This window comes from Peromyscus leucopus, chromosome 11, assembly GCF_004664715.2.
Source record: "Peromyscus leucopus breed LL Stock chromosome 11, UCI_PerLeu_2.1, whole genome shotgun sequence".
Taxonomy (NCBI): Eukaryota; Metazoa; Chordata; class Mammalia; order Rodentia; family Cricetidae; genus Peromyscus; species Peromyscus leucopus.
This window is the reverse complement of record NC_051072.1, coordinates 51,515,478-51,541,508: the sequence shown is the minus strand read 5'-3', so window position 1 is coordinate 51,541,508 and position 26,031 is coordinate 51,515,478. Positions and strand designations below refer to the sequence as shown.

At 42.0% G+C, this 26,031-nt stretch overlaps 1 protein-coding gene across 2 annotated transcripts in view; it reads left to right on the top strand.

The window, feature by feature from the left end:
- The window catches only part of Gfm2 (GTP dependent ribosome recycling factor mitochondrial 2), a 37,431-nt gene that overhangs the window by 8,781 nt on the left and 2,619 nt on the right, over window positions 1-26,031 (top strand). For both annotated transcript variants that reach the window (XM_028871691.2, XM_028871692.2), the window contains 14 exons: window positions 2,477-2,602; window positions 3,482-3,570; window positions 6,523-6,611; window positions 7,650-7,710; window positions 7,925-8,104; window positions 13,233-13,313; window positions 14,708-14,856; window positions 16,122-16,262; window positions 16,349-16,448; window positions 18,252-18,438; window positions 20,812-20,888; window positions 22,426-22,564; window positions 25,246-25,425; window positions 25,670-25,785. In XM_028871691.2, the coding sequence (XP_028727524.1) occupies window positions 2,477-2,602; window positions 3,482-3,570; window positions 6,523-6,611; window positions 7,650-7,710; window positions 7,925-8,104; window positions 13,233-13,313; window positions 14,708-14,856; window positions 16,122-16,262; window positions 16,349-16,448; window positions 18,252-18,438; window positions 20,812-20,888; window positions 22,426-22,564; window positions 25,246-25,425; window positions 25,670-25,785 (1,715 nt within the window). The remainder of the gene's footprint in view (window positions 1-2,476; window positions 2,603-3,481; window positions 3,571-6,522; window positions 6,612-7,649; window positions 7,711-7,924; window positions 8,105-13,232; window positions 13,314-14,707; window positions 14,857-16,121; window positions 16,263-16,348; window positions 16,449-18,251; window positions 18,439-20,811; window positions 20,889-22,425; window positions 22,565-25,245; window positions 25,426-25,669; window positions 25,786-26,031) is intronic.

The following is a 26,031-nucleotide window of genomic DNA, read 5'->3' as shown; positions in this document are numbered from 1 at the left end:
GTGAGTTCCAGGAAAGGTGCAAAGCTACACAGAGAAACCCTGTCTCGAAAAAAACAAAAAAAAAACACACACACACAAAAAAAAAAAAACAAAAAAAAAGAGAGAGAGTGTGTACATATAAGTGAGTGAGTGTGTGTGTGTGTGTGTGTGTGTGTGTGTGTGTGTGTGACTGACTTTAAAAGTGTTATTTGCATGAGCCTAGATCAGGGGTTTCTGTTTTTAAGTAATGCTGGCTGAGTTCCATGGTAGGTTCAGGAGATCTAGTTTATGATATGTTCCTATTGGGAGCCATCTTCCTGGACACTTGGAAACGTAACAGACTTGATGCTTAATAGAGGAAAAGAACATTAGGATTAGTCTTCATGATGGTAGATTCTTAAACATGTGGCCACCTGGATTTTTCATTATTCTAAATGAGCATACAACTGACAGCAAGATGTGGGGCATTGTCAGGCTTCTATTGTTTCATAAGTCTGATGGTAATCCTCCCTCACACCCCCAATTTGGATACCTGAAGTGAGTGTATAGTTTCTAAGTTTCAACTTTTTAAAATTATAAAAAGTTTTTACCAGTTTTAAGTGTATTTGAAGTCAATATAGGTTAAGTGTCCTTTATCCATTGTGAGTGAGATATCAGAAATATTTCAGGTGTTACAATTTTTAGTTTAGGAATATTTACATGGATGTCACTAATTGGGCATTCCTGTTTTGGAAAATCTAAAACTGGAAATTGGAAGTGCTTCAAAATCTGAAGCATCAAGAACTTATTTTAGATTTCTGTAGGCCTAAAAACTAAACTGTACAGCTTGATGATCCAGAGTTCCTATTGTTGATTAGAATAATAACCATAATAACACTAGCCAGATGTGGTGGTGCACACCTTTAATCCACGTGCTTGGGAGACAGATGCAGGCGGCTCTCCGTGAGTTCAGGACTCTCCTGCACTACATAGTGAATTCCAGGCCGGTCAGCAATACACAGCATAGCTGGAGCTGTTGCAAATACATTTCTTGATTTTCCCTGAGGTTGGCATTTAGGGGGGTGTGTGTGTGTGTGTGTGTGTGTGTGTGTGTGTGTGTGTGTGTGTGTGTGTGTGGTGTGTGTGTGTGTGTGTGGTGTGTGTGTGTGTGTGGTGTGTGTGTGTGTGTGTGTGGTGTGTGTGGTGTGTGTATGTGTGTGTGTGTGTGTGGTGTGTGTGTGTGTGTGTGTGTGTGTGGTGTGGTGTGTGTGTGTGTGTGTGTGTGTGTGTGGTGTGTGTGTGTGTGTGTGTGTGTGTGTGTGTGGTGTGTGTGTGTGTGTGGTGTGTGTGTGTGTGTGTGGTGTGTGTGTATGTGTGTGTGTGTGTGTGTGTGTGTGTGTGTGTGTGTGTGTGTGTGAAGGGAAGCTAGATGCCATGTTAGGGATCTTCCGTTGATGTAAATGGTAGTATAATGGTTTGATATCTTACATTCATGAATTTTGAATGGTAAAAATAACTTTCATGTATTTATTGCCTGTAAATTTAGTCAGAATAAAAGGTGTGATTCAAGAATCATTTGAGTGAGCTTTCAGGATTAAGTTTATGCCTGGATTTATACTGAAGACTTTACCTCAGGCTTTATTTGCAGACAAATCCTTGCTCTGGAAAACTTCGCAGTGAGAGTCCTTGTAAAGGGTAACTTAACTTGGGAAGGATGTTTTCTGTTCCTCATGCCATGTGGCTGCTACTTGGCATTATCAAGCTGGACTAGATTTTATATCCTGCTTCTTTTTGTCCTGGTAACAGTGTGTAAGGGAAATGCTGGTAGGTTAGCTGTACTGTGCAGACCAGATCATCAGGATGGTAGGAACAGGAGTGAAGTAAGGAGGGAGTTTAATCAGTGGGCTCCACTGAGCTACTCTACCCCCCAGCAAGGGGTGTGGGGCACAGAGGGAGCAAGGAACATGAAGCCAGGACTAAAGTGAAAGTGTGCGGTTTCATAGATTTTTTTTTTCTTCTTTTTGGTTTTTAGAGACAGGGTTTCTCTGTGTAGCTTTGGAGCCTGTCCTGGAACTCACTCTGTAGCCCAGGCTGGCCTCGAACTCACAGATATCTGCCTGCCTCTGCCTCCCGAGTGCTGGGATTAAAGGGGTGCGCCACCACCACCCGGCTTTTTTTTTCTTTTTGCCCCTGAGACAGAGTTTCTCCGTGTAGTTTTGGTGCCTGTCCTGGATCTCACTCTGTAGACCAGGCTGGCCTCGAACTCACAGAGATCCACCTGGCTCTGCCTCTGGAGTGCTGGGATTAAAGGCATGTGCCACTGCCACCCTTAGAATTTTTTTAAAAAGAAACTTTCATGACAGAATTGCTAATCCTGAAAAAGCTTTTTCTCTTATGAGGATTTTATATAGAGAAAATAAAGGACTCTAGGTATGTAACTGAGTATTTTGGGCAGATTCTGAGAACCAGTAAGATGCACTTGTTTTGAACTAACCTGTGGCCTATTTTCCCTGATTAGATGTCGATGATGGAGACACAGTGACAGATTTTATGGCTCAAGAACGAGAAAGAGGCATCACCATCCAGTCAGCAGCTGTGACATTTGACTGGAAAGGGTACAGGGTCAACCTGATTGACACACCAGGTATGATGCAGCTTCACCAGGCAGAGATGCTGCTGTGTCACTGAGGCTGTTTTCCTGGTTTTTGTTTTTTTAATCACGGTCAAAAACATTAAATTTCCTATCTTAGCCATTTTTAAGTGTACAGCTCCATCACATTTATTATATTCATGTCACTGTGAAACAGCTCTCTAGAGTGTTTCATCTTCTAGAACTGGAACTCTGTACTTAGTAAACAGCTGCTGTCCTGTGTCCCGGCCCCACCATCCTGCTTTCTACATCTGTTCACATGACTGCTCTAGACACCTCCTGTAAGTGGAGTCACACTGTATTTATCCTTTTGTGATTGGCTAATTCATTTCTATTAGTATAAAGTCCTCATGTAACATGAATTCTTTCCTCTGAAGGCTGTATGATATTCCAAGTGTCTGTACTTGTCTCAGTATACATGAGGAATTGATATTAGGATCCCATGTAGATATCAAAATTTGTAGATGCTTAAATCACTTGTAGAATGGCGTAATATTTCCATATAACCCATATACATCCTCTTGTATGCCTACAGCACCAAATATAGCTGATTGTTTTGTAAGTAGTTGTTATTTTATGTTGTTCAGAGAATAATGACATGAAAAAAGTCTGTCCATGTTTAGAACAGACACCGTTCTTCCCTGAGTCTTCTCAGCCCATAGCTGTATCTCCAGATTCAGAACCGTGGTGTGCGGAGGCCACTGTCTGTACCATGTTTTGTTTGTTCACTATGAATGTGGGTGTACAAATAGCTTCTTGAGGCACTTCTTTCAGGCTTTCACCTTCTTTTGTGTATGCACTCACGAGTGACATTGCTGACCCATGGGACTGTTTGGATTTTGAGGATTTTAAGTACTTCTTATGTTTTCTTAGGTCACGTGGACTTTACCCTGGAAGTTGAGCGCTGCTTGAGAGTGTTGGACGGCGCAGTGGCTGTGTTTGATGCCTCCGCTGGTGTAGAGGTAAAGCCGTGCCAGAGTGAAGCCGGGCCCAGTGGAGGACCACAGTGGGATTGGTTAAAAATGTAGACCGTATCAGAATTGGTTAACTGAATCCCTTTATTTGGTAAATCCACATAAATCAGGTTGTGGTTAAAGGAAGTTGGAATTTAGTAATGAAACATGATCTCAGGTTTTTCACAATGGACAGAAAGTTGGTTTCTTCTAGAAAATATGAAGGTTGATGTTGGGAACTGTGAGGAGCCTGGAATTCTGTTGATTTCAAACTAACAAGTTCCTCTGCGTTAGTTTCGTGAATTCTGTCAGAAGTTACAAAGTCACTGGGTGAGAATCGGGACTTTATTAGTTTACATGTAGTAACCACCGGTGAGAATCAGGGGACTTTATTAGTCTACATGTAATAACCACTGAGTCAACATTCCCCTCAAGTCCTAGTCTAGAGAGTGGCATGAAAGAAGTCAGGGCCAGCTGGTCATGTGACAGGCTAAGAGGAATGGAAATATTTTACAATGTGCAGTTAGCATTCCTCCGTGTTGCTCTGGAGGACAGACAGACAGACAGTGTATTTTTTAAGCAGTCAGCAAACCTACCTCTCCCTCCAAGGGAGGCCCTACCTCATAGACTGTTGGCTATAGAAGCGACCGTAAAAGACAGTGGAGGGGACGCAGCCCATGTGCAAGTGCCGACACACGAATACTTGTCTCCTCACAGTTAATGTAACAACTCTGGGGTGGGGGGGCGGTAGTTCGTTTCTAGAGTGCCTCGCTGCCTTGTCTGGGGGCCTAGGTTCAGGTGCAGCATTTCTGCCTTCTCCCTCAGACATGCAGGTGTGCACTGAAGTCCTTGAGAAAATTCTGAAAATGCATTTGTTAATAGAGCTTATTGCTAGTAGAATGAATTACACTGTTTTCATTTTTGTTTTTTGCTTTACTTTGTCTCAAATTGGGTCTCATTATGTATCATGGCTGGTCTGGAACTTGCTATATAGATGAAGCTAGGCTCACACTCACAGAGAGTTTGATAGAACTCTAGTTCTAGATAAAAGAATTTTAAAGAATCATGAGAACTGAATCTATTTTTTAAATTCTTGGTTGGATCCTAAATTTAAAATAAATTAGAAGACATCATTGAGGAAAACAGAAATCTGAATTATATACTATGTGAAAATATATGTGAAGCTTAAAATTTCCTGAATGTGATCATTAGAATTGGTCATTTAGGAGAAGATCCTTATTTGGAAATAAGTGCAGCTATCACCATGTCTCCAACTTACCGTTGTGACCCAGCCATATCCACTTATGTCCTCGGTCCCCATGCAGGGCTTTTGAGAAGGAGGTATCAACGGAAGGTACCATTCTGTACTCTGAAGAGTGACTCAGACTCAAAGAGCAATAGCAGATATTGATGAGGGGTCAGCTGGCGCTCACAGTTGTTGATAGGACAGGCAGACAATACACTGCCTCTAGAAGGCTGTTTGGCAGTTTCTTATAAAGTTACATATGCACCTACACTAAAACCCAAAAATTCACCTGGGCCGTGGTGGCACCCCAGCCTTTAATCCCAGTACTCAGGACCAGAGGCAGGTGAGTTTGAGGCCAGCCTGGTCTACAGAGCCGAGTTCCAAGATAGCCGGGGCTACACAGAGAAACCCTGTGTCAAAAAAACCAATGAATAAATAACTAAACAAACAAACCAATACTTCCTTATCTTTCACCAGAGACTTGTTAAATCCTATCTCAAAAAACAAACAAACAAATAAACAAAATCCACCAATACTTCCTTATCTTTCACCGCGAGTTGTTCAGAATGTTTACAGTGTCTAGACACAATAGCAGCCCCAAGCTAGCAGTTACCTAAGTGCACATCCCCTGATTGATCAAGAAGTTGATCTGTCTGCGTAAAGGGATAAGGTGGCTAAATCAGAAGCCATACTAAGTTATATGAAACTCATGAATAGAAATGTACCTGTGCTGATGGATCAGAACTGGTTTATCACAGAGGGCCGGAGAGATAGGAGAAAATTTCCCAGAGTAACAGCATGTTCTATGGATTGATTTGAGTAGTAGTTACACAAGGTCTGTTGCTGATCAAAACTCTATCTATATGCTTAGTCTATGGATTTTGTTGTGTATAAATTTTACCTAAACAAATAAACAGCTGAACATTTCATAGACTTTTCATGCTTCTCAGGCCTTAGGACTTCATGAGGTACAGATAATTTAATAGAATCAGACTCTATATATAAACTTAATGTGTGTAGGAATGAAATCAATTATACAAAAAGCATATATGAATTACTTATTAATATAGGTAGTAGTCTATCCCTCACATGTTATTGGTTCACATGAACATTCAAATATTTCAGTGAAATACGTGATTTTTATCATAATAGTGCTTTAATTCTTACTTATTCCTCAAGGCAAAATCCCCTTTTCATATGAAAAGCTGACATCAGCAGATGTGGTGGCACCTGCCTGTACTCTCAGCACTTGGAGGTCACACAGAAGGATCGGGAGTTCAGGGGCAGCCTTGCTATGTAGCAAGTTCTAGGCCTGCCTAGGCTTTTGAGACCTATTTAAAAAAATAGTAATTAAAACAAATTAGTTCATTATTACAGACTGGGGAAAATGACGGGAAACAAAAAGTTGGTCTTCTGGTTGTGATTTAAATTCCCTTTTGAGAGCTCTGGGTATCCTCTGGATTTTAAATCACTTTGTGTGGGAACCTAGTTCACCTAAAAAGAAGCACTGTTCTCAAGCAGCATGAAGTATCTTCCAATCTCTTCATCATATTCTCTGTTGTGTTCTCCAGGGAGCAAAAAAGGTCCCTGGAAATAGACGGCAGAGGTTCTGACTCTGCCAGCATCAGGCCCAATTCCACATTATCACAGATTCATGGGTCTGTTCACCCCATGTCTCACAACAGCCACAGCACTTTCTCCAATTTTTGCTTTAGGCACAGACTCTGACCGTGTGGAAGCAAGCTGACAAACACAAGATACCCAGGATCTGTTTTTTAAACAAGATGGACAAGACAGGAGCAAGGTGTGTGAAGAGTGCTTCCTAGGCTTTAAGGTTAGAAAGCAAAGCAAGAAGTCATGGCGTGTAGCTGAGGTTTAGAAAAAGCAATTCTAAAGTATAATTATATGCTTTAGATAGCTATCTATCTATATATCTATCTATATAATATAGATATATAGTTATAAAGTATAATTATTTTATGGAATTAAAAGTCTAATTTTCAAAGCAGTTGTCATTGAGATCTGCTACGTGGTGAGCCGTGCGGGTCTATGTAGCACATTTTGTAGAATCCTGATGGGGTGCAGTCTTGCTGTTGCCGCTGATTCTCTTTGGAGCTCTGCCGCATCCCCCTTGCTCCTGAAGGCTGCTGTGACCTCCTAGTTGTTACAGTTAGAGGGTAGGGTTGTTTCTTATGGTTAACTCAGAGAACGGTGTCTTTCCGTGTCCTCTGATTTTCTTTAGTCAGTGGGTATTAAGCTCAGCAAAAGGGAAGTGGGAAGGAGAATGTCCTGTATGTAAAGCAGAAAATGATTGACACTGAGATGCAGTGACTGCATCAAGGCTCATTTATAGATACATTGTTCTAACAACACAGAGAATCAAAAATTTTATGAAGGAGTTGGTGAAATGTGAACAGGAATGAGTTGAGAATGTTAAAGATTATAGAGGAAATGTAGGAAGACATCTTGGTCAGTGGTAAAAGTTAGACTGTCATTCCCCAAGACCACAGTTGTGTAGTTTTGTAGTTATGTGGCTTCTTTGGCAACTCTGTTTAAAGTACCCTTGATTACTAATGGCACAGCAACCTGTAACATTTACTAACTTTGAACCTTTCCCACTTAGAATCTCTTGTAGTCCGTAGACGTACTCATTGACTGACTTAAGTGTCTCTAGTGATAAGGAGGACAATGCCTGAATTATCAGGTTTGTTTAAGATACTGCCCTGTTGGAAACGAACAGAGTGAGCATTACAGAGAATAAAGTGCTATGTTAGAGAATGTCCTTAAGCCTGTTTTGAGAGGCTTTTACTGTGTTTCTAACAAGTGACCTCGCTCTTTTTAGTTTTAACTATGCGGTTGAAAGCATCAGGGAGAAGTTAAAGGCGAAGCCTCTGATTCTACAGGTAATTGGTTAATTGATATCCCATTCTTCTATTTCCCCATCAATTTATTGTGGCATACACACTCTTGAAGCAAACTCAAACCTTAAGTAAGTACAGCTAAAGATTTTGGTTGAAACAGTTAAGATTTGAGGGAAATGGTATAATGGTAGGTTTTGTCGCCGATGGGCTTCTGCATTTGTATCATTTAACAATATAAGCATGCTCTGACTTACAGCTGCCAATTGGTGAAGCCAAAACTTTCAAAGGATTGGTGGATGTAGTAAACAAAGAAAAACTTCTTTGGAATTCTAACTCTGATGATGGAAAAGACTTTGAGAGAAAACCCCTCTTGGAAGCAAGTGATCCGGAATTGCTGAAGGAGACCATTGAAGCAAGGAACGCCCTGATTGAACAAGTAAATACTTTATTTTAAAATTCTGTAAGTGTTCAGGAACTTTTTGACAGATTTATTGTGAAATTTTATATAAAATTACATATGTAATATGTAACATGTAGTGAGTGAAAATGAACGCCAATGTGTCTACTACCCACAAACAAGTGAAATAGTAACTGCCTGTTTGCTGTTTATCTATGTGTTCTGTTTTCTGTTTATCTGTCCATCCTGTTTTCTATTTAGCTATACATTCTTTGTAGTTGAGTTTTTTCCTTTTAAGATTTATTTATTCATTTATTTGTATGTGTATGAATGTTTTTCCTGCATATATTTGTGTTTACTATATGTATGCCTAGTGTCCAGGGAGGTCAAAAGAAGGCATTGGGATCCTGTGGAACTAGTTACAGATGATTATTGGCCGCCATGTGGGTGCTGATATGAACCCAGGTCCTCTGCAAGAGCAACAAGTACTGTTAACTGCTGAGTCATCTCTCTAGTCCTAGTTTGATTTTATTGTGTGTGTGCTCAGAGTTGAACCTAGGACTTGGTAGATAGATGCTAAACATGTGCTTTATCACTGAGCTATGCTCCCTATACTCCAACATATTATGTTAATCTTAGCATTAGTTTGCATATTCTGTCCTTATAAGTGAAGCAGTATTGTTTGTATCTTACTTTATATTTTGATGGAGACTGATCACTGTTGGTTTATGTGTGTATTATTTTCAGTGTTGTGTGGTATTCTGATATGTTATTATAGGAGTCCTAGTACTTTAGAGATTGAGGCAGAAGGATTGATGTGAGTTTAAGGCTAGTGCAGGCTACATAGTGAGTTCCAGGCCAACCTGGAATTATAGTGACCTGTCTCAAAGAACAAAGACAAACAGAAAAACCATATTATGCCTCCTGTGCAATGTGGAAAATTTTCCTGAAATCTCAACAACAGAATCTCTGCATCAAGGAACCTGCCTGTCTTCTCCTCTGCCAGATGTCAAATTGCTTAGAAAAAATGAAACCCATCAATTTATTAGAGTTAGGTCTGCATTGACTCTAAAAACTTTAATAGAACATGGCAAGATTGCTAATGATCTAATATTTACACTATATCAATATTTGTGGCAATAAGTAATACATATGTTAGGCTTCTTGAATCTTACAGTAAAGCTTTTGAACCTTTAATTTTTTCACTTCAAAATTGAATTAGTCCAAGTGGAAAAACAAAGCTTTTTAAGACAGTCGTGACTGTGCTGCCCAGACTTGCCTGGAACATGCCATCCTAGTGCCTCATGCTCTGGAGTACTGGGGTGGCAAGTGTGCGCTGCCATACCTGCTCAGTCCACACAGGTTCTGGCAGCATTTTCTCACATTTGCCTTGTATAAGTAGGTATTTTTAGAGAAATTATTTGCCATTATAACTTATAGAATTCATTGACTTTATAATGAACATAATAACGATTGTTACTGGATTGTGGTTGTTAGGCTGGTTAAGTGCTTTACATGCACACTTATTCTCACAGCATGTATCATCCCCACTAGTCAGAGTTTAGTGTTTAAAACATTACAGCTAATAAAGGGCAGAGCTGGGATCTGAACTCAGGTCCGTATCAGATCAGAGCTCAAACTGCTACCCACTTTGCTACATTTCCTCTCCTCCTCCTCCTCTTCTTCCCCCTCCTCATCTTCTCTCTTCTCCTCCTTCTTCCTCCTCTTTATCCTTCTCTTCCTCCTCCTCCCCCTCCTCCTCCTTCTTCCTCCTCTATCGTTCTTCTCCTTCTCTTTCTCCTCCTCCTTTTTTAAAAAATGTAGTCCTGTCTGGCCTGGAACTTGCCTTGTAGACCAGGCAGCCCTGAGCTCACAGATCCGCCTGCTTCAGCCTCCCAAGTACTGGGATCAAAGGCATATGTCACCCTGCCTCCTTGCTAGACTGCTTCTCTAGATTAGTAAGGCATAAAAAGAGCAGAAGTAGAACTGACATTGATCATGAATTGGACGCATAATTGGTTCCTTTTTCAGTGTGTGTATGTGTATGCGCATGTGCAGTTTTAATACTGAACAGTTATAGGAATAAAGAAGGATCTTATAATCCAGTTGGATAGCCAAAACACAATCGCACATATTGGCTTTTACTAGGACATGATAGTGTATGATGTACATAAAGAAAATTAGGTATCAGTAGCTAATAACAGATGCTGATTATATGTGTGTGGGTGTATGTTTGAATGTATGAATGTGGATAAAATTTAGAGAATAATACCACTTCAGGTATATTAGCCCCAATAAAAGAAAAAATCCACACATATGTGTTGGTGAGTGTAGAACAGATGTAATCCTTGGGTACTGCAGTGGGAATTCAGTGATACAGTTACAATAGAAAACCATATAGGAGGGACTGGAGAGATGGCAACAGTTAAGAGCACTTACTGTTCTTGAAGAGGACCCAGGTTCTATTCCCAGCATGCACACGACAGCTAACAACTTTCTGTAACTCCAGTTCCAGAGTATCTGACACTTTTCTGATCTGTGCAAGCACCAGGCACACATGTGGTGCACATACATACATGCAGACAAAATACTCATACACATAAAATAAACATAAATACATCCTTAAACAAAAAAGAAAAAAAAAAAAGAAGAAGAAGAAAACCATATGAGAAATCGTAAGTGGAAGTTTCTGTCCCTCCAGCAATTCCCAAATACCTGGTAGCCACTTCCAAATTACCACACAGAGGCTTATATTAATTATAAATGCTCGACCATTAGCTCAGGCTTATTACTAACCAGCTCTTACACTTAAATTAACCCATAATTCTTATCTATGTTTAGCCATGTGGCTTGGTACCTTTTTTCAGTACAGCGTTCTCACCTTGCTTCCTCTGCATCTGGCTGGTGACTCCTGACTCTGCCCTTACCTTTTCCCAGTATTCTTAGTTTGGTTGCCCTGCCTGTATTTCTTGCCTGTCTACTGGCTAATCAGCATTTTATTAAACCAGTTCAAGTGACTTATCTTTACAGTGCACAAGAGCATTATTCCACAGCAGGAAATATCAAATTGAGGCTCCTCCAAACATTCCATCTGGGGTCTGTACCCCAAGGAATTAAAGCAGTGTCTTGAAACCACCCCTATTCCTAGTAGCCTCATTCACAGTAGGCAAAAAGCAGAAACAACTCAAGTGGCCATTAACAGATGAGTAGCTCAACAAAATGTGGACTGTTACTCTCCCTTAAAAGGGAGGGAGTTCTGACATAAAGGGCAACATTAATAACCCTGAGGCCATTGTGCTCAGTGAAGTACCCCAGCTACTAATGCTGCCTGGCCCTACTTGGTGAGGAAATTCAGAGACAGAAAGTAGAATGGTGGTTCCCAGAGGCTCGGGATGGGAAGATGGGGAGTTGTTTAGGCTTTCTGTTTGCAAGTTAAAGCATTAAGGAAATTGTATAACACTAATAGAAATGAACTTAATACTACTGAGCTATACCTAAAAACAATTATGATGGCAAACCACTTTAAAGAGGCTTGAATGGTAAAACTTGAACACCGTTAAATTTATCTAAATTGAGACCCTAAGTGTGAGCTAGAATCAGCTTTCTGTGTCTTAGGACATCTTTAGAGGTGAAAAGTAATAAGGATAATAATAGCTAATACTTATGGGCACTTACTGTAAGTTCTGAAAGTCTGATTAGAATAGGCTATTGATCCTCACTACAGCCCTAAGAGGAAAGTGACCTGGACCAGCAGGTTGTTCTTCAGTGACAAGGTCCTGATGGGGTGGTGCCAGGGTATGTGAAACTGAGAGAAGATAAAAACTGGGCTTGGGAGGTCTTGCACAAATTTTGTCTTATGCTACACAAGTTTATTAAGAAGTACAGCATTTTATATGCTATGTGCAGGGTGAAAAATGGGCAATGTCAGCAGAGAGCTAAGTCAGACAATGTTGGCAAAGAGAACACAGGGTACCTCAGGCACAGCTGCCTTAGGACTGATAACCACAGCCCAGGGGGAAGAGTCAGGTCCCCAGAAGCTGCAACCTTGACTCCTCTGAGGCGCTGACTTTAGCATCAGACTGGCCTTGCCAAGTCCACCTGTGGACAAGGACACAGAACTAAGTTCCCTTTGTCCTTTCGTCAGGGTCTCTGGGAAAGTTGGGTTGGTGTGGCTCCCCACAGGAAGGCACTAGTATTAACTAGTCCATGAGTTACCAACAGATGTGATGAAACCTGAGTGAAGTCTGCACAGGCTGGACTGTAGGACGTTTCTAGAGTCCAGTTGCAGAAGCTGGCCTTAACCTCATGTTTAACGTCACTGCTTTCCAGGCCAGTTAGGCTTATCTCTCTGTGTCTACTGTGCTTACAGTATGTTTTTTGAATGTTTTTCTCCTTTGTACTATCACCCACAATTGAAACTGTTTTAGGATTATGATCATGATTTATTTTTGGGGTTTGTGACAGTGTCTCCCTTTCTAGCCCAGATTGTCCTGAAACTTGCAATCCACCTGCCTCAGCCCCGAAATGCTGGCATTGCAGGTGTGTGCCGCTCTGCCCAGCCTGTTTTATTAGTTTGCTGTCAGCTGTATTATTTCTGTCTTTGAGGCAGATGGTTATGAGAAGCACAAACTAGGTAATTACATTTGTGTTATTGAAGTGATGCCAGCAACCAGCAAGTGAAATGTCTTACTTCAGTCAGTACGGTAATCAGATTAGGTCTTTCAGTTTGGGAATCATGGGAAATCTTGTCATCATTATACATTTATAATATTACAGGAGTACAGGTTGATACATGTTATGAACAGAAAGTACCCTAATTTATCCTCAAACTATCAGTCCTTTGTATGAATATCATTTGTTATGCATTAGGCATTTTATCTCTTCTTGCGGCACTGAGTAGATAACCTGTGATCGAGTCCAGCTCTGATTGTGACTTTAGGAAATTCACCACACGCTTTCAATTTCCAGTTTTCTTTTCTTTGGAAAACAAAAACAAGACAAAACAAAAATCAGACTGTGTTTTCAAAATGTATGAAGAGTTGTTTGGCCTGTGTGTCACATGCAGGGTATGTAGTGGCCTTGAAAGATCTCACTGGTGCATACTTGTAAAGTTAATAGCTAAGGATGAAACTAAATACAAGCTATGCAAGTTTGTCTTTCTTTACAGGTTGCAGATTTGGATGATGAATTTGCTGACTTGGTTTTAGGAGAATTTAGTGAAAATTTTGATTTGGTGCCAGCTGAAAAGGTAATTTGTTATTCACTCATTTAGACAAAATTTTACTAAGTGAATATGGTTTCGTTTTTCTGTCTTTGGAGTGTGTGTATATGTGTGTAAGCGGAGTTTTCCTGTCCCAATGGCTGGCTCAAAAATAACCCGAAAAGGGCTTAATGTTAATTACAAATGCTCAGCCAATAGCTCAGGCTTGTTACTAACTAGCTCTTACAACTAAACCCATTTCTATTAATCTGTGTGCTGCCCTGAGGCTCTTGGCTTTTACCTCTATCCCATTTTGTATGTTTCACTCATTCTGCATGTTGCTAGAGACTCCAGGCTCCGCCTTTCTTCCAGCATTCTCCTAGTCTGGCTTTCCTGCCTAACCTTGTTCTGTTCAGCTGTTGGCCAGTCAGCCTCTTTATTAAACCAATCACAGTGACATATATTCACACAGTATAAAGGAATATTCCACAGCGTATGTGTGTGTTAACTTTTTACACTATTAAAAATGGTGGCTTATGCTGGGCAGCAGTGGTGCACACCTTTTAATCCCAGCACTTGGGAGGCAGATGCTGGCAAATCTTTGTGAGAGCAAGTTCCAGGATAGCCAGGGCTACACAGAGAAGCCCTGTCTTGAGAAACAAAAAGCAAAAAAAAAAAAAACAAACAAAAAAAGGAAGTCACTGCTCATGTATATAAGTACCTAATGCCAGCAGCATGCTGCTTCCAGATACACTACTAAGTTAGAAGCGGAATCATTTTTCTGTACATAGAGTTGGGCAGTTAATTTTCTCATTTCAGTAGCTCTCTAATTGGGCCTGAGACCCACTCAGTAAGGGGTGGTTATCCCTGGTACTGGAAACCTAGACACCTCCTGGGGCTAGTGAGGTCATGACTCCTAGAGAAGGAGTACCTACCGCCACTTCTAGGCCAGCAGACTTCCTAACTGTATTCTAGACCTCGTCCTTATGTCCACAGGTTAAGTGTGGCTCCCATCACGCAGCAAAGAAGCTCCTCTTTGCAGGAACAGACGGCTGCAGAAAACCACAACTGGCCACGGTGCAGAGATCAGCCCCAGTGCATTCAACCCCTTTTCAGTATTTTCAGGCATCCATTATACCTTAAACTTTTCTATCTTCTGAAGTTTGCTGTGTGTTCAGAAGCCACATTGTAATGCTCATAAAAGACTTATTCTAGTGAACAAGAGACAACACCAGACATCCAATATGCTGAGTAGTGACTAATGATATAATAACAAAAATAAATAAATAAGGCCGTACAGAATGATGGAGGGGTGGGGAAGAGTGCTGTTTTATACGGGCGTTCAGGGACTGAGACTGAACTAAAGCCTCTGCCTGAGAGATTCCGACCGGGACTTGTGTACTGTGCACAGATCTGTGTTCATTTTCTGTGTCCGCCTTTAGCTACAGACTGCAATCCACAGAGTGACTCTGGCTCAGGCCGCGGTGCCCGTGCTGTGCGGGAGTGCCTTGAAAAACAAGGGCGTTCAGCCCTTGCTGGACGCCGTTACTATGTACTTGCCATCCCCGGAAGAGCGCGAGTATGGGTTTCTGTAAGTATGACCAAATACACTGAAGTCACACGGCCATTTCAAGGGGCCATCACAGAACAGTGGTGGAGACTGTCCCTGTAATGACATAGAGCCGTAGCAACTGTCACTAGAAAAAGGCGTTTTGACCCTCCTTTAAAACCTGTCAGAGTTGTAGGTAGAGCTACGAAGGTGCTTTTTTCCTGTGTATGTTGGTTCTACTATCTCCGATGGGTTTTTGTTTTTGTTTTTGTTTAAGGTTGTTACTCTTAGTAGATATGGTTGTATTCATCTAAATTTCAGGATTTTCCTGTGGTAAACCATTCTGTGGCTATAGAGAAAGGTCGTCATTTTCTTCCTGCTGGCTGGCTCTGTACTTGAGTAGTAGATCTCTAACATCGGAAGAAGCGTTAAGCAGAAGAGCAGAGAAATGGGTTTTGTGTTAACAAGGACAGTAATCGTTTTTCACATCTCTAAATTGGAAAGGCATCATGTGAAGTGGGTGTGGGCATGGCTTCATGCCACGTAGCCTTGTCCCAGCGAATCCAGGTTACTTAACCTCTGCATCAATGAAGTGTAGGTGATAGAAGCCATCTCTTATGACTTGGAAAAATCCAGTGAGTCACTATTTATTAAGCCTAAGGACCAGTGCTGGCATGTAGAAAGTTTCCATATTTATACCTTCAATGTTAAATTCAGACAAACTAGGACTGAGATTAGAGAAACGCTAGAAATTGTTAGAAGTGCTTAATTTACTCTGAGTCATAGACTTCGTTGAGACTGATGGAAATACCATTTATCTTTGCTCAGAAAAATGCACCTATGCAGAAAATCTGTCAATTTCAGGAAAACTCAAACTTTTGCATTTCTTAAAGAATACCATCTCTGTAAACAAGTCCCAGTTTCTACTGGAGATTGATAGTATTGATAGCTAGACATGGAGTGAAGTGAGAGCCTGTCAGCAATGTTTAGAAAGAATGTTCATTTATCCTGTAGATTCCTTGGTTTTGTGACCTTTGAAGATATGCTTTTCAAGGAGAGAGTGTGTGCAGTGAAGATGTTTGCAAATATGGCAGTACTTGAAAGAGAACCCATCATTTTTCATTTTAGTTTTGAAGATTTATTGGAAAGACCTCCATTAAGTATTTTGTCAGGGATGGAAGAGAGGGCTGTAGTGGCGTTACTTCCTGGGCCTGGTTAGCTCTACCACAGAAGCATGAGGTCTGTGAGAGCGCCTGGACGGCCTGTGCACACGGCTGGGGGCCTCTAATACCTCCTTTGTCTTGCAGGCAGTGGTATAAGGGTGACTTGTGTGCACTGGCATTTAAAGTGCTGCATGACAGACAGCGAGGACCCCTGGTTTTCCTGCGCGTTTACTCGGGCACGCTGACACCCCAGTTGGCCATCCACAACATTAACAGGAACTGCACGTAAGGGGAGCTTGGGTTGTTTTCTAAAACTGCACTCATTGATTTAAAAGTACTTTACAGATCTAAATCACGGTTTCTTTCTATAGGGAGAGAATGAGTCGTCTGCTCCTGCCATTTGCTGACCAACACGTAGAAATCCCTTCCCTGACGGCCGGGAACATCGCTCTGACAGTTGGTCTTAAACAAGTGAGTGACCACGTGGTTCCATAGCAAATCATGTCAATGTGATTTATAAATAGTTTATAATAGCAAAAAATTCACAAATCACCTAAATGTCTATTATATGAATATGATAGCATACCCATCAATATGGTTGAATGTCATACATTTGCTAGAAAGAAAAATAGATTAAGAGAAACCCACAGACAGGGTGGATTATAGTCAAATGAAGTTCAACTCCAAGTAAAGTCTACTACTTGTTGAAATACATGAGTCAAGTTTATTTAAAATACTATTTTATTCACATGGAATCTTTGCCTATTTATATATGGGGGAGTTGGGGGTCCTCTCTTTCTCTGTCACTAAGTTGCCCAGGCTTGCCTTGAACTTGCTCTCCAGCCATGGCTGGTCTCAAACTCTCCACCGCCATGCTTGATAAGTGTTTACCCGTATTGATCATGGCAGAAAGTTTGATCTAACCTTACCACTGATCAGGTAATGATGAAAGACTATTTTGCTATCGGGCTCTTTAAGGGTCAGGGTTTGGGTTTCTTTTGTTCCCAGTTGGTTCTCAGTCTACAGCTCATCAGTGCTTGCACACAGCAGGCGCAGCCTAGATATTTATAGAGTGAATGGAAGGATCTACTTGGAGCCACATCTGGTTTGGGTGGGTTAAAACTCAGGACTTTCTTTTAATTCAGATAGTCAAATGTAGTTTTCTATTAAACTTTGGCATATCTCATATTGGGATAAAAATTGTTGCTTTAACCTTTTTAACTCTTCATGATTAACTGCAGGTTTCAGAAATGTTTAGGAGAAAACTTTCATGGTCTGAATTTTTTACCTGGGGTATTTTGGAGAAAGGATTTCTCTGTGCAGCCATGACTGTCCTGGAACTTTATCCATAGACCAGGCTGGCCTCGAACTCAGTTATCTGCCTGCCTCTGCCTCCCGAGTGCTGGGATTAAAGGTGTGTGCTGCCATGCCTGGCTGAACCTGGCATTATTAATTTGTCTTCTGTCTTTCTAAAGGCAGGACCTGCTCCTTGTGCATATTTGAAGGAACACTACAGACATTTGGAGAGTAGTCTACTGAGGGAAACCAGCACAGCCTTGATAGTCCATACTACTTATGAATGGATCTTAAGTTGATTTAAAATACTGCTTTATCCCCATGGAGCTTTTACTTGGTGTCTCTGTGTGTGTTCTGCTTAGTTGGATATTCGAGTTCATGGAGGATTTCCTGTAAAATAGAAAGAAATTCTTTTTTTTTTTTTTTTTTTTGGTTTTTTGAGACAGGGTTCTCTGTGTAGCTTTGCGCCTTTCCTGGGACTCACTTGGTAGCCCAGGCTAGCCTCGAACTCACAGAGATCCGCCTGCCTCTGCCTCCCGAGTGCTGGGATTAAAGGCGTGCGCCACCACCGCCCGGCTTAGAAAGAAATTCTTAACTGTGTTAAAATACTTCATAAGTTTTACTGAACCTGCCTCGCCACGATGGTGGGGTAGGTATGTGTATGTGTGTATGTGTATATATATATATGTATATATATATATATATGTGTGTGTGTGTGTGTATGTATATGTATATATAATGTATATAAAAATGTGATTATTTGTTATATATATAAATATTATTTGTTAGAATTTATTACAATGACATTTTAGATAGAGTTCTTACACAAGGTAAATGAGCTTTGCTTGTGTAAAGTTGTAAGATTTGTGAATTTATTTCTCTTTAGTTGAATGAGAAGAATGTGCTTCACTGTGGTTTTGTCTGTGGTTTTGGGTGGAAGATGAATGCTAGCCAGGAAGCTGTCCCGTTTGCTTACAGACTGCCACTGGAGACACCATTGTCTCTTCCAAGTCCAGCGCCTTAGCTGCGGCCCGTCGAGCAGGAAGAGGAGAAAAGAAGCACGGGAGAAGCAGTGAAGCGGAGAGTCTGCTGCTGGCTGGGGTGGAGATTCCAGAACCTGTTTTCTTCTGCACCATAGAACCGCCGTCAGTGGCTAAGCAGCCAGGTACGAACAGTGTCTGTGTGTCAGTCCACTGGTGTCTGTACTGTAGGAGGTCGTCACGGTGAGTCCTCAGCAGACGTCCCGTGTGGTAGAGTTACGTTTTACTTGCCCCTGCTGGTCAGCATTTCTTGTGGTTTGGTCTGGGGTTTTACCTGAGTCGCTTTGATTTTTACAAACTCCATGTGTATCTTAGCCATCTTTCTACTGTCATATTCTTCTCATTCTTGTAATGCGTCTCTTTGTTTCTTTGTTGTGTTGGTTTTTTTTGTTTTTGTTTTTTTCAAGACAGCGTTTCTCTGTGTAGCCCTGGAACTCATTCTGTAGATCAGGCTGGCCTCAAACTCACAGAGATCCACCTGCCTCAGCCTAAAGGCGTTCACCACCACCACTGGCCTTGTAATGCTTTTTATGGGAGTCCAGGCGATTGACCCTACCCTGCCCAGCCCTCCTAGTGTGTTAGATTAGTTAGGACATGAACTGTAATCGATTCACTTCCTTGCATCTAGAGTATCAACCAGTTCTGATTCCCTGAAGATGGCTCGCCATTTTGCATTGTGGTTTCTCTTCTTTCACCTAGCCTTGCTTACATTGTAACGGTTTCCCCTGAACTTGTCTTACACTGTAATGGTTTCCGCTGAACTTGTCTGTCTTTAAAACTCTTTAGGTCTCAGCTCAAACATCAACGCTTTATAAGACTCTGAATGAATTCTCGATTATGAAGACCACCTAAGGACAAACTTTATAGTTTTCTTTAATCCCCTTAAGAACAAGTTGGACTCACAGATTACGGGAGAACAAGAGCGATCTTTATTTCCCCTCCACATCTCCTAAGATGTAGTGTGCAAGAACATCTCTAGCCAGGTGGGGCTGCAGTTCTTCATCGACCCGGCTGGAGTGCACATGGAAGGCCCTGAGTAGTGAAAGAAGCTGGGTCTTTTCTTGTCCAGTTGCTGAAGGAACAGTGTTGAATGAAAGGCAGATGTGGCAGGGCTGGAGCAGTGGCTCCGTGGCTAAGAACACCTGCTCTTTCAGAGGTCCTGAGCTCAGTGCCCAGCACACACATAGCTGCTCGCAGCTGCCAGTAACTCAAGTTCCAAGGATCTGATGCTCTCTGGTTTCCTCTGTGCCAGCCAGTTACTGGTGCATGTATACATGCAGGCACTCATCCATAACACATAAAAGAAAAGATGTAACAAAATCCCCAATCTGAAATGCATGAAATTTGAACATTTTTCATCTCAAATATTTCAGATAAGAGATACACAGTTTTTCTTATAATTTCAGCAGAAAGTAATATAAAAAGTATTAATGAGATCAAGAGAGATTACTCAGTGGTTAAGAGTACCAGCTGCTCTTGTAGAGGACTGGGTTGGGTTCCCAGCATCCAGTGCTGGATCATGGTGGCTAGCAACCATCTGTAAGTCAATTTCCAGAGAATCTGGCACCTTCTGGCCTCCAAGGACATTAGCATGAATGGTGCCCAGACATACAAGAAATCAAAGTAGTCATACACATAAATCTTTTTAATGTACTATTTTTTTATATTAAGTCTTTGAAATCTGGTGTGCATTTTACATTTATAGTACCTATTAATTCAGACCAGTGATACTTAAAATGTCTACTATTACACAGCACAGCTCTAGAAAGCCTGGTTTATATGCCTGAGAACAATTTGAATGAATAGTTGATAAAGGTTAGCTTTTTAATCTGTGGGTCAGCGCTTTTCTTCGGCTGCACTTTTCAGTCCGCAAACCTTTTATAAAGAAGGCAAGCATATTTATCAGCTAAGTTTATTGTCGCCTTACTCCACACAGCACATTTCTCCTGTAGTTGAGAATTCACCATAGAGTGTCAGATGTAATTGTATCTTCCCTTTGCTGGCTCATCACTGTAGCCAGTGTTTATGAAGGCGTGTGTGTGTGTGTGTGTGTGTGTGTGTGTGTGTGTGTGTGTGTGTAGGTGTGTAGTCAGCTCCCAGATTTGTCTTTACAAAATAGAAGCAGATGAGGTCACTGGCCCTTTTTAAGTCCTTCAATGGCTTCCCAGTGCAAAGCCAAACTTGTGGCATGCCTATTAGACAGAGCATGCTCCCCTGCCTGGCGTCTTCCTTCTCACCTAACGCTTCTCTTCTTTGGCTGGCATCTGGCTGCCGCTTTACCCAGCTCCCCGTGGAGACACTTGCGCATCACTCACTCTTAAGCACCCCTCTTTGGAGTTTTGTCTTACCTTGTTTTAGTCTCTGCATTTATGGCTTTTTGAAATTTTCTTTTTTAAATCAGTGTACCTGCTTGTTAATCTATACTCCCCACTTCAGATTCATTGTTAATTTACTAGAAATGAAGTGAAGATAACAATAGGTGTTGTTTAATCACTCAGATTTGGATCATGCCTTGGAACGCCTTCAACGTGAAGATCCCAGTTTGAAAGTGAGGCTTGATCCTGACTCTGGACAAGTACGTATATTATTACTCAGCCTAGGAGGGAGAGAAGGAAGGAAGTAGGACATGTATATAACATTGATTACTCTATGCTCCTGAAAGAAAAAGCTCGGATTCATAATTTAAGTTTCTCTTTATGTATATTGTCATTCTAAATATTCTCTTCAATTCTCTAAAATAATTACATTTCACCATCAATTTTGAATTTCTATAATATGGGCTTTTGTGAAGTTTTGAAATAAGGTTCAATTCTTGTGTCTTTTACCTGATGCTTATAGAAACCAATTTCTCTGTTATATGCATGTTCAAACTAGCCTAGGGGTTGTCACTGCCTACAACATTTAGGAACTGTCTGTGTGGTTGGGAGGTTTTAGAGGGAAGTTATTTACCCCGTTCTCAAGGCGTTGTCTTCAGCATAGTTTCAAACAGTTGTCTGCTTTTTCATTAAGAAAAGGATTTTAGCTGGATATAGTGGTGCATACCCTTTATCCTAGCACTTGAGAGGCAGAGGCAAGTGGATCTCTGAGTTCTAGGACAGCCTGGTCTACAAAGTGAGTTCCAGGATAGCCAGGGCTATATAACAAGACCCTGGCTCAAAAATACCCCCCTTCCTTGGTAAAAAGGGTTTTACCAGGTCTTTGGTGGCTCATGCCGGTGGTTCCACTCCTTGAGAGGCTGAGGGAATAGGATTGCTGCAAGTGTAAGGTGAACCTGGACTGCACACAAGTAAAACCCTGTCAAAAAAGCAAACCGGGGCTGGAGAGATGGCTCAGTGGTTAAAGGCCCTTGGCTGCTCTTCTAGAGGACGGGGATTCAGTTCCCAGCCCCCATGGTGATTTGCAACCATCTGTAACTCCAGTTCCAGGGAATCCAGTGCTCTGTTCTGGCTCAGCAGGCACCAGGCATGCCAGCGGGTACAGATATACATACAGGCAAAATATCCATACACATGAAATATTAAAAACTGGGGCCAAGAAGAAGCCTCAGTGAGTAAAGGCACTGGCTACACAGGCCTCATGACCTGGATTGGATCCTGGAATCCAAATAAGTTCTTCTCTGACCTCTACACATGCCTCTCCTCTATATCATAACACATACCCCACATACAATAGTGAAGAACAAATAAATAATAAACAAACTGCATACAAAGAAAGAAGATAAAAAGCATAATCCAGAACGTGGATTGTACTCCTGTTGCATTGGCCAGAATTTGATATGGGGAGTAGGTATCTTGATGCCACTTAACTTACCCAGTCAGTAATCAAACTGTCATAAAAGGACACTACAATTGATTGATTATCCTAGCCAGAAAAGTCAGTAATGTTTTCCTATAGGGGTCCCCAGAAAGTTTTCAAAACAAATTCAGTTGTCATTATAGAAAATTACTTAAATACGTGAACATCATTACTTTTTTTTTGTTTGTTTTTTGTTTTTCGAGACAGGGTTTCTCTGTGTAGTTTTGCGCCTTTCCTGGAACTCGCTTTTTATAATATTTAAAAAATTTTCCCCCTGTATATAGTATTTTGTTTTATTTTTTCCCTTTTATGAACAGACGGTCCTGTGTGGTATGGGGGAGTTACATATTGAGATTATCCATGACCGAATCAAGAGGGAATATGGCCTAGAGACCTATCTAGGGCCTCTGCAGGTGGCATACCGGGAGACCATCTTAAACTCAGTTCGTGCCACAGGTAAAAAATAAAACATTTGGACATTCTGGGTTTGTTCTGTGTTTAGTTGTGTAAATAAGGGGTCACAGTTTCTAGTGTCTCCCACAGTTTTACTGTGTCAATTTAAAAAATTTTTTTGATAAACATAGAAGGCCTAGAGCTGTTACTACCTACTCATCAGACAAATGCGTCTTCCAGTGGCTCTGGGACAGGATAAGGCAGCGAAGTAGACGGCTTGTTCCACTTTGTACTCACCACTGAAATGAGGCTGAGAATTTGAAGTCAGTGGATTATATGTATTTTGTAAAATGAGTGCTGATAGCATTCTAGAGAAAGTGCAGTTTGTATGTTTCTGTCCTGATGTAAGTGCTCGGGTTTTCTGTATTTGGTTCCCTTAAGCAAAGTAACAGTGAGCACTATTCACCCCAAAGTGAACTGTGCATGGACCAGAAATGCTTATGATAATGAATTTGTTGAGTCTGGGTGACCACATTTCAGTGAACCTTGAAAAATTAGCCAAGTATAAGTGCAGCGACACAGGAGCTGTTTCTGGATTGTACATCTGCAACAATAAAAATCAAGGTAAATATGAATAATACTCTCCTTTAAATCAATGCCGGAGCTGGTTAGCATGAAACTCTGGAGTTTTAAAGGAAGAGGAACCAAGAATCTGGGAAGGTAAGTGACCTCTGCAGCCATCAGCTGGGGGACTCAACTGTCCTCTCAGTCCCGGCACTGGAGGCCACTTCTCCACAAAAGCAGGCAGCAGCGGCGGAGGGCAAGTACCAGAGCTCGTAATTGTAACTTCTAATACAGGTTTGTGAGCTGAAATTCACAGAGCCCGTTTGGCCCGAGAAACTTTAAGAAGGATTTCACGTGGGTACTCATGAGTAGGTAGCACCCTGAGGAAGCTGAAGGAAGCAGAAGGCCTCCAGAGAGAGGTGTTTCAACTCAGGCCTCGAGGGTGTCTCATAGTAAGGTACTATACAAAAGAGAAGATAAATGCTTTAAAAAGGGAAAGAAAGGCCACAAGATTAAAGGAACCAACTTGCCAGCTTGAAAAATATGTTCATGTCAAATATGGAGTCCTTAAACCCCAGGGAGAAGGTGAAGGGCAGCAATTGCACACTGCTGGGCATGGTGTGAATTCACAAGTGTCTGAGGCCAGTATCGGGGGAGTGAAGTGCCTACTGGTAGGTGGAGCATGGCTGGGAGGGGAACAGCCCGGGAGAAAAGGATGTGGCCGAAGTGAGCGCTGTGCAAGGGATGCGTGCAGGGGAGGACACTAGACAGTCGTGGGAGAAGTGAACAGATGTGCACAGGGATGCTTGCAGACAACACTAGACAGTCGTGGGAGAAGTGAACAGATGTGCACAGGGATGCGTGCAGGCAACACTAGACAGTCGTGGGAGAAGTGAACACATGTGCACAGGGATGCCTGCAGACAACACTAGACAGTCCTGGGAATGGTTGTGGATGACTAGTGCTCCAGAAAGTAGGTACCGGCAAGTTCTGCTTCTTTAGAAATTCCAGGTTCCGTGTTTATTTTATTTTTAGCTTATGTATTCTTTCTTGGATATTTCATAATAGTGAGCTCAAAAGGAATCATAAAGGCACAGTTTCTAGTTTGGAACCTGGGATATGAGCCGCTGCATTACATTGCTACTCACGCGGACGGAGCAGTTTTGTTTTGGTAGAGTGCTGGTAGCAGCTGTTGGTAACAAGAGCTGTAAGAACGTGGACATAGCTCAGTGGTAGAGCAAGGCCTCTGGGTTCAGTCCCCAGCACTCAAGGTCGAGCCTAGCATGGTGGCGCATGCCTTTAATCCCAGCACTCCGGAGGCAGAGGCAGGCAGATCTCTGTGAGTTCAAGGCCAGCCTGGGCTACAGAGTGAGATCCAGGACAGTCAGAGCTACATAGTGAGACAGTGTCTCAAGAAAAAAAAAAGTAGATTAAAAAAACAAAACAAAACACCAAGGAAAACTGTTTATCTATATTCCAAGAAAGTTTTGGGGGAAAGAAGTATTAAATGTTGCTGAAAGAATATATGAATTTTTGTATGTTTGTTTGTTTTTCAAGACAGGGTTCTCTGTTTAGTTTTGGTGCCTTTCCTGGAACTCACTCTGTAGCCAAGGCTGGCCTTGAACTCACAGAGATCTGCCTGCCTCTGCCTCCTGAGTGCTGGGATTAAAGGTGTGCACCACCACCGCCTGGCTAGAATATATGAAATTTAATAATTGAAAATTGGCAGAGGAAGTTGTTTTATAGTTTTCATTAGCAGCTTTTTGTACTCTTTAAATGTTTTATGATCAGAGTGTTCCCTTTTTTTCAAGCTCTGGTCATTTATTCTAGTGTGCGCATGCCCATGTGTGTGACAGGGTTTCTCTGTGTAGCCCTTGCTATTCTGGAACTCACTTGGTAGCCCAGGCTGGCCTCGAACTCACAGAAATCCACCTCCCTCTACCTCCCAAGTGCTGGGATTAAAGGCGTGTGCCACCAGCACTGGGCCATTTATTTGATACTCTTAAAGACTTACTGAGTGGACTCAGACTTAGGAGCAGGCAGTTTCAGCGAGGGCAACCTATATCCCTTGGCAGTCTGCTCCTGGCACCTTTCTTTGGCTCCCTTCATTTCTTGGCCAAAAGTTTAGCATTGTCTGCATCTCTTTATTTTTCACGCATTTCTACGTGTTTCTTTTTCAGATACCCTGGACAGGACTTTAGGAGACAAGCGGCACTTTGTGAGCGCAGAACTGGAAGCCCGGCCAGTGGAGGCAGCAGCTGGCATGGCCGTGATTGAGTATGCTGACTGTGTCAGTGAAGACCTAGCGCAGGCCTCCCGTGAGGCCATTGAAAATGCAGTCCACAGTGCATGCCTCCAGGGTAAGGGAAGCAAGTGAGCACTCTCCCCCTGACTACTTAATCCTCCTTTTTCCTCATCCTCTAGTCTGAGCCGGTTTCCTGTACGTAGCAGCATCCTCTCCCCAGCGTTCCACTGCTAGCCTCCTGGTTCTTCCATGTTTTAGAGATGTTTCAGTGTTGTGTGTTTCTTTGTACTTCGGGTGTGGTTTTGTTGCATTATTCTGTTGCTGTATTGTTCATGTTACTCTGCTTTCCCCTTACTCAGGACCTTTACTTGGCTCCCCAGTTCATGATGTGGCAATAAAGTTGCACTCATTGACGATTCACCCTGGTACCTCGACAACTATGGTTAATGCCTGTATCTCAAGATGCATCCAGAAGGTATAGAGCAGTCTTCATGCTTGCGCTCTGAGGGAATGCAGTGAGGGTAGCACCACAGGCCCTGCAGGCGGCTGTGCTGACAGAGTTTGACCTTAGGATCTTGCCGCCAGGGGGTCATCAAGATGGCTGCCAAGTCCGGGTCTTAGTTTAATCCCCAGGACCCGCATAGTAGAAGGGAGACCTGACTCCTGGAAGTTGTCCGCTGCCCTCCACATACGCACTGTGGTGCTCCTGAGCACATGCTAC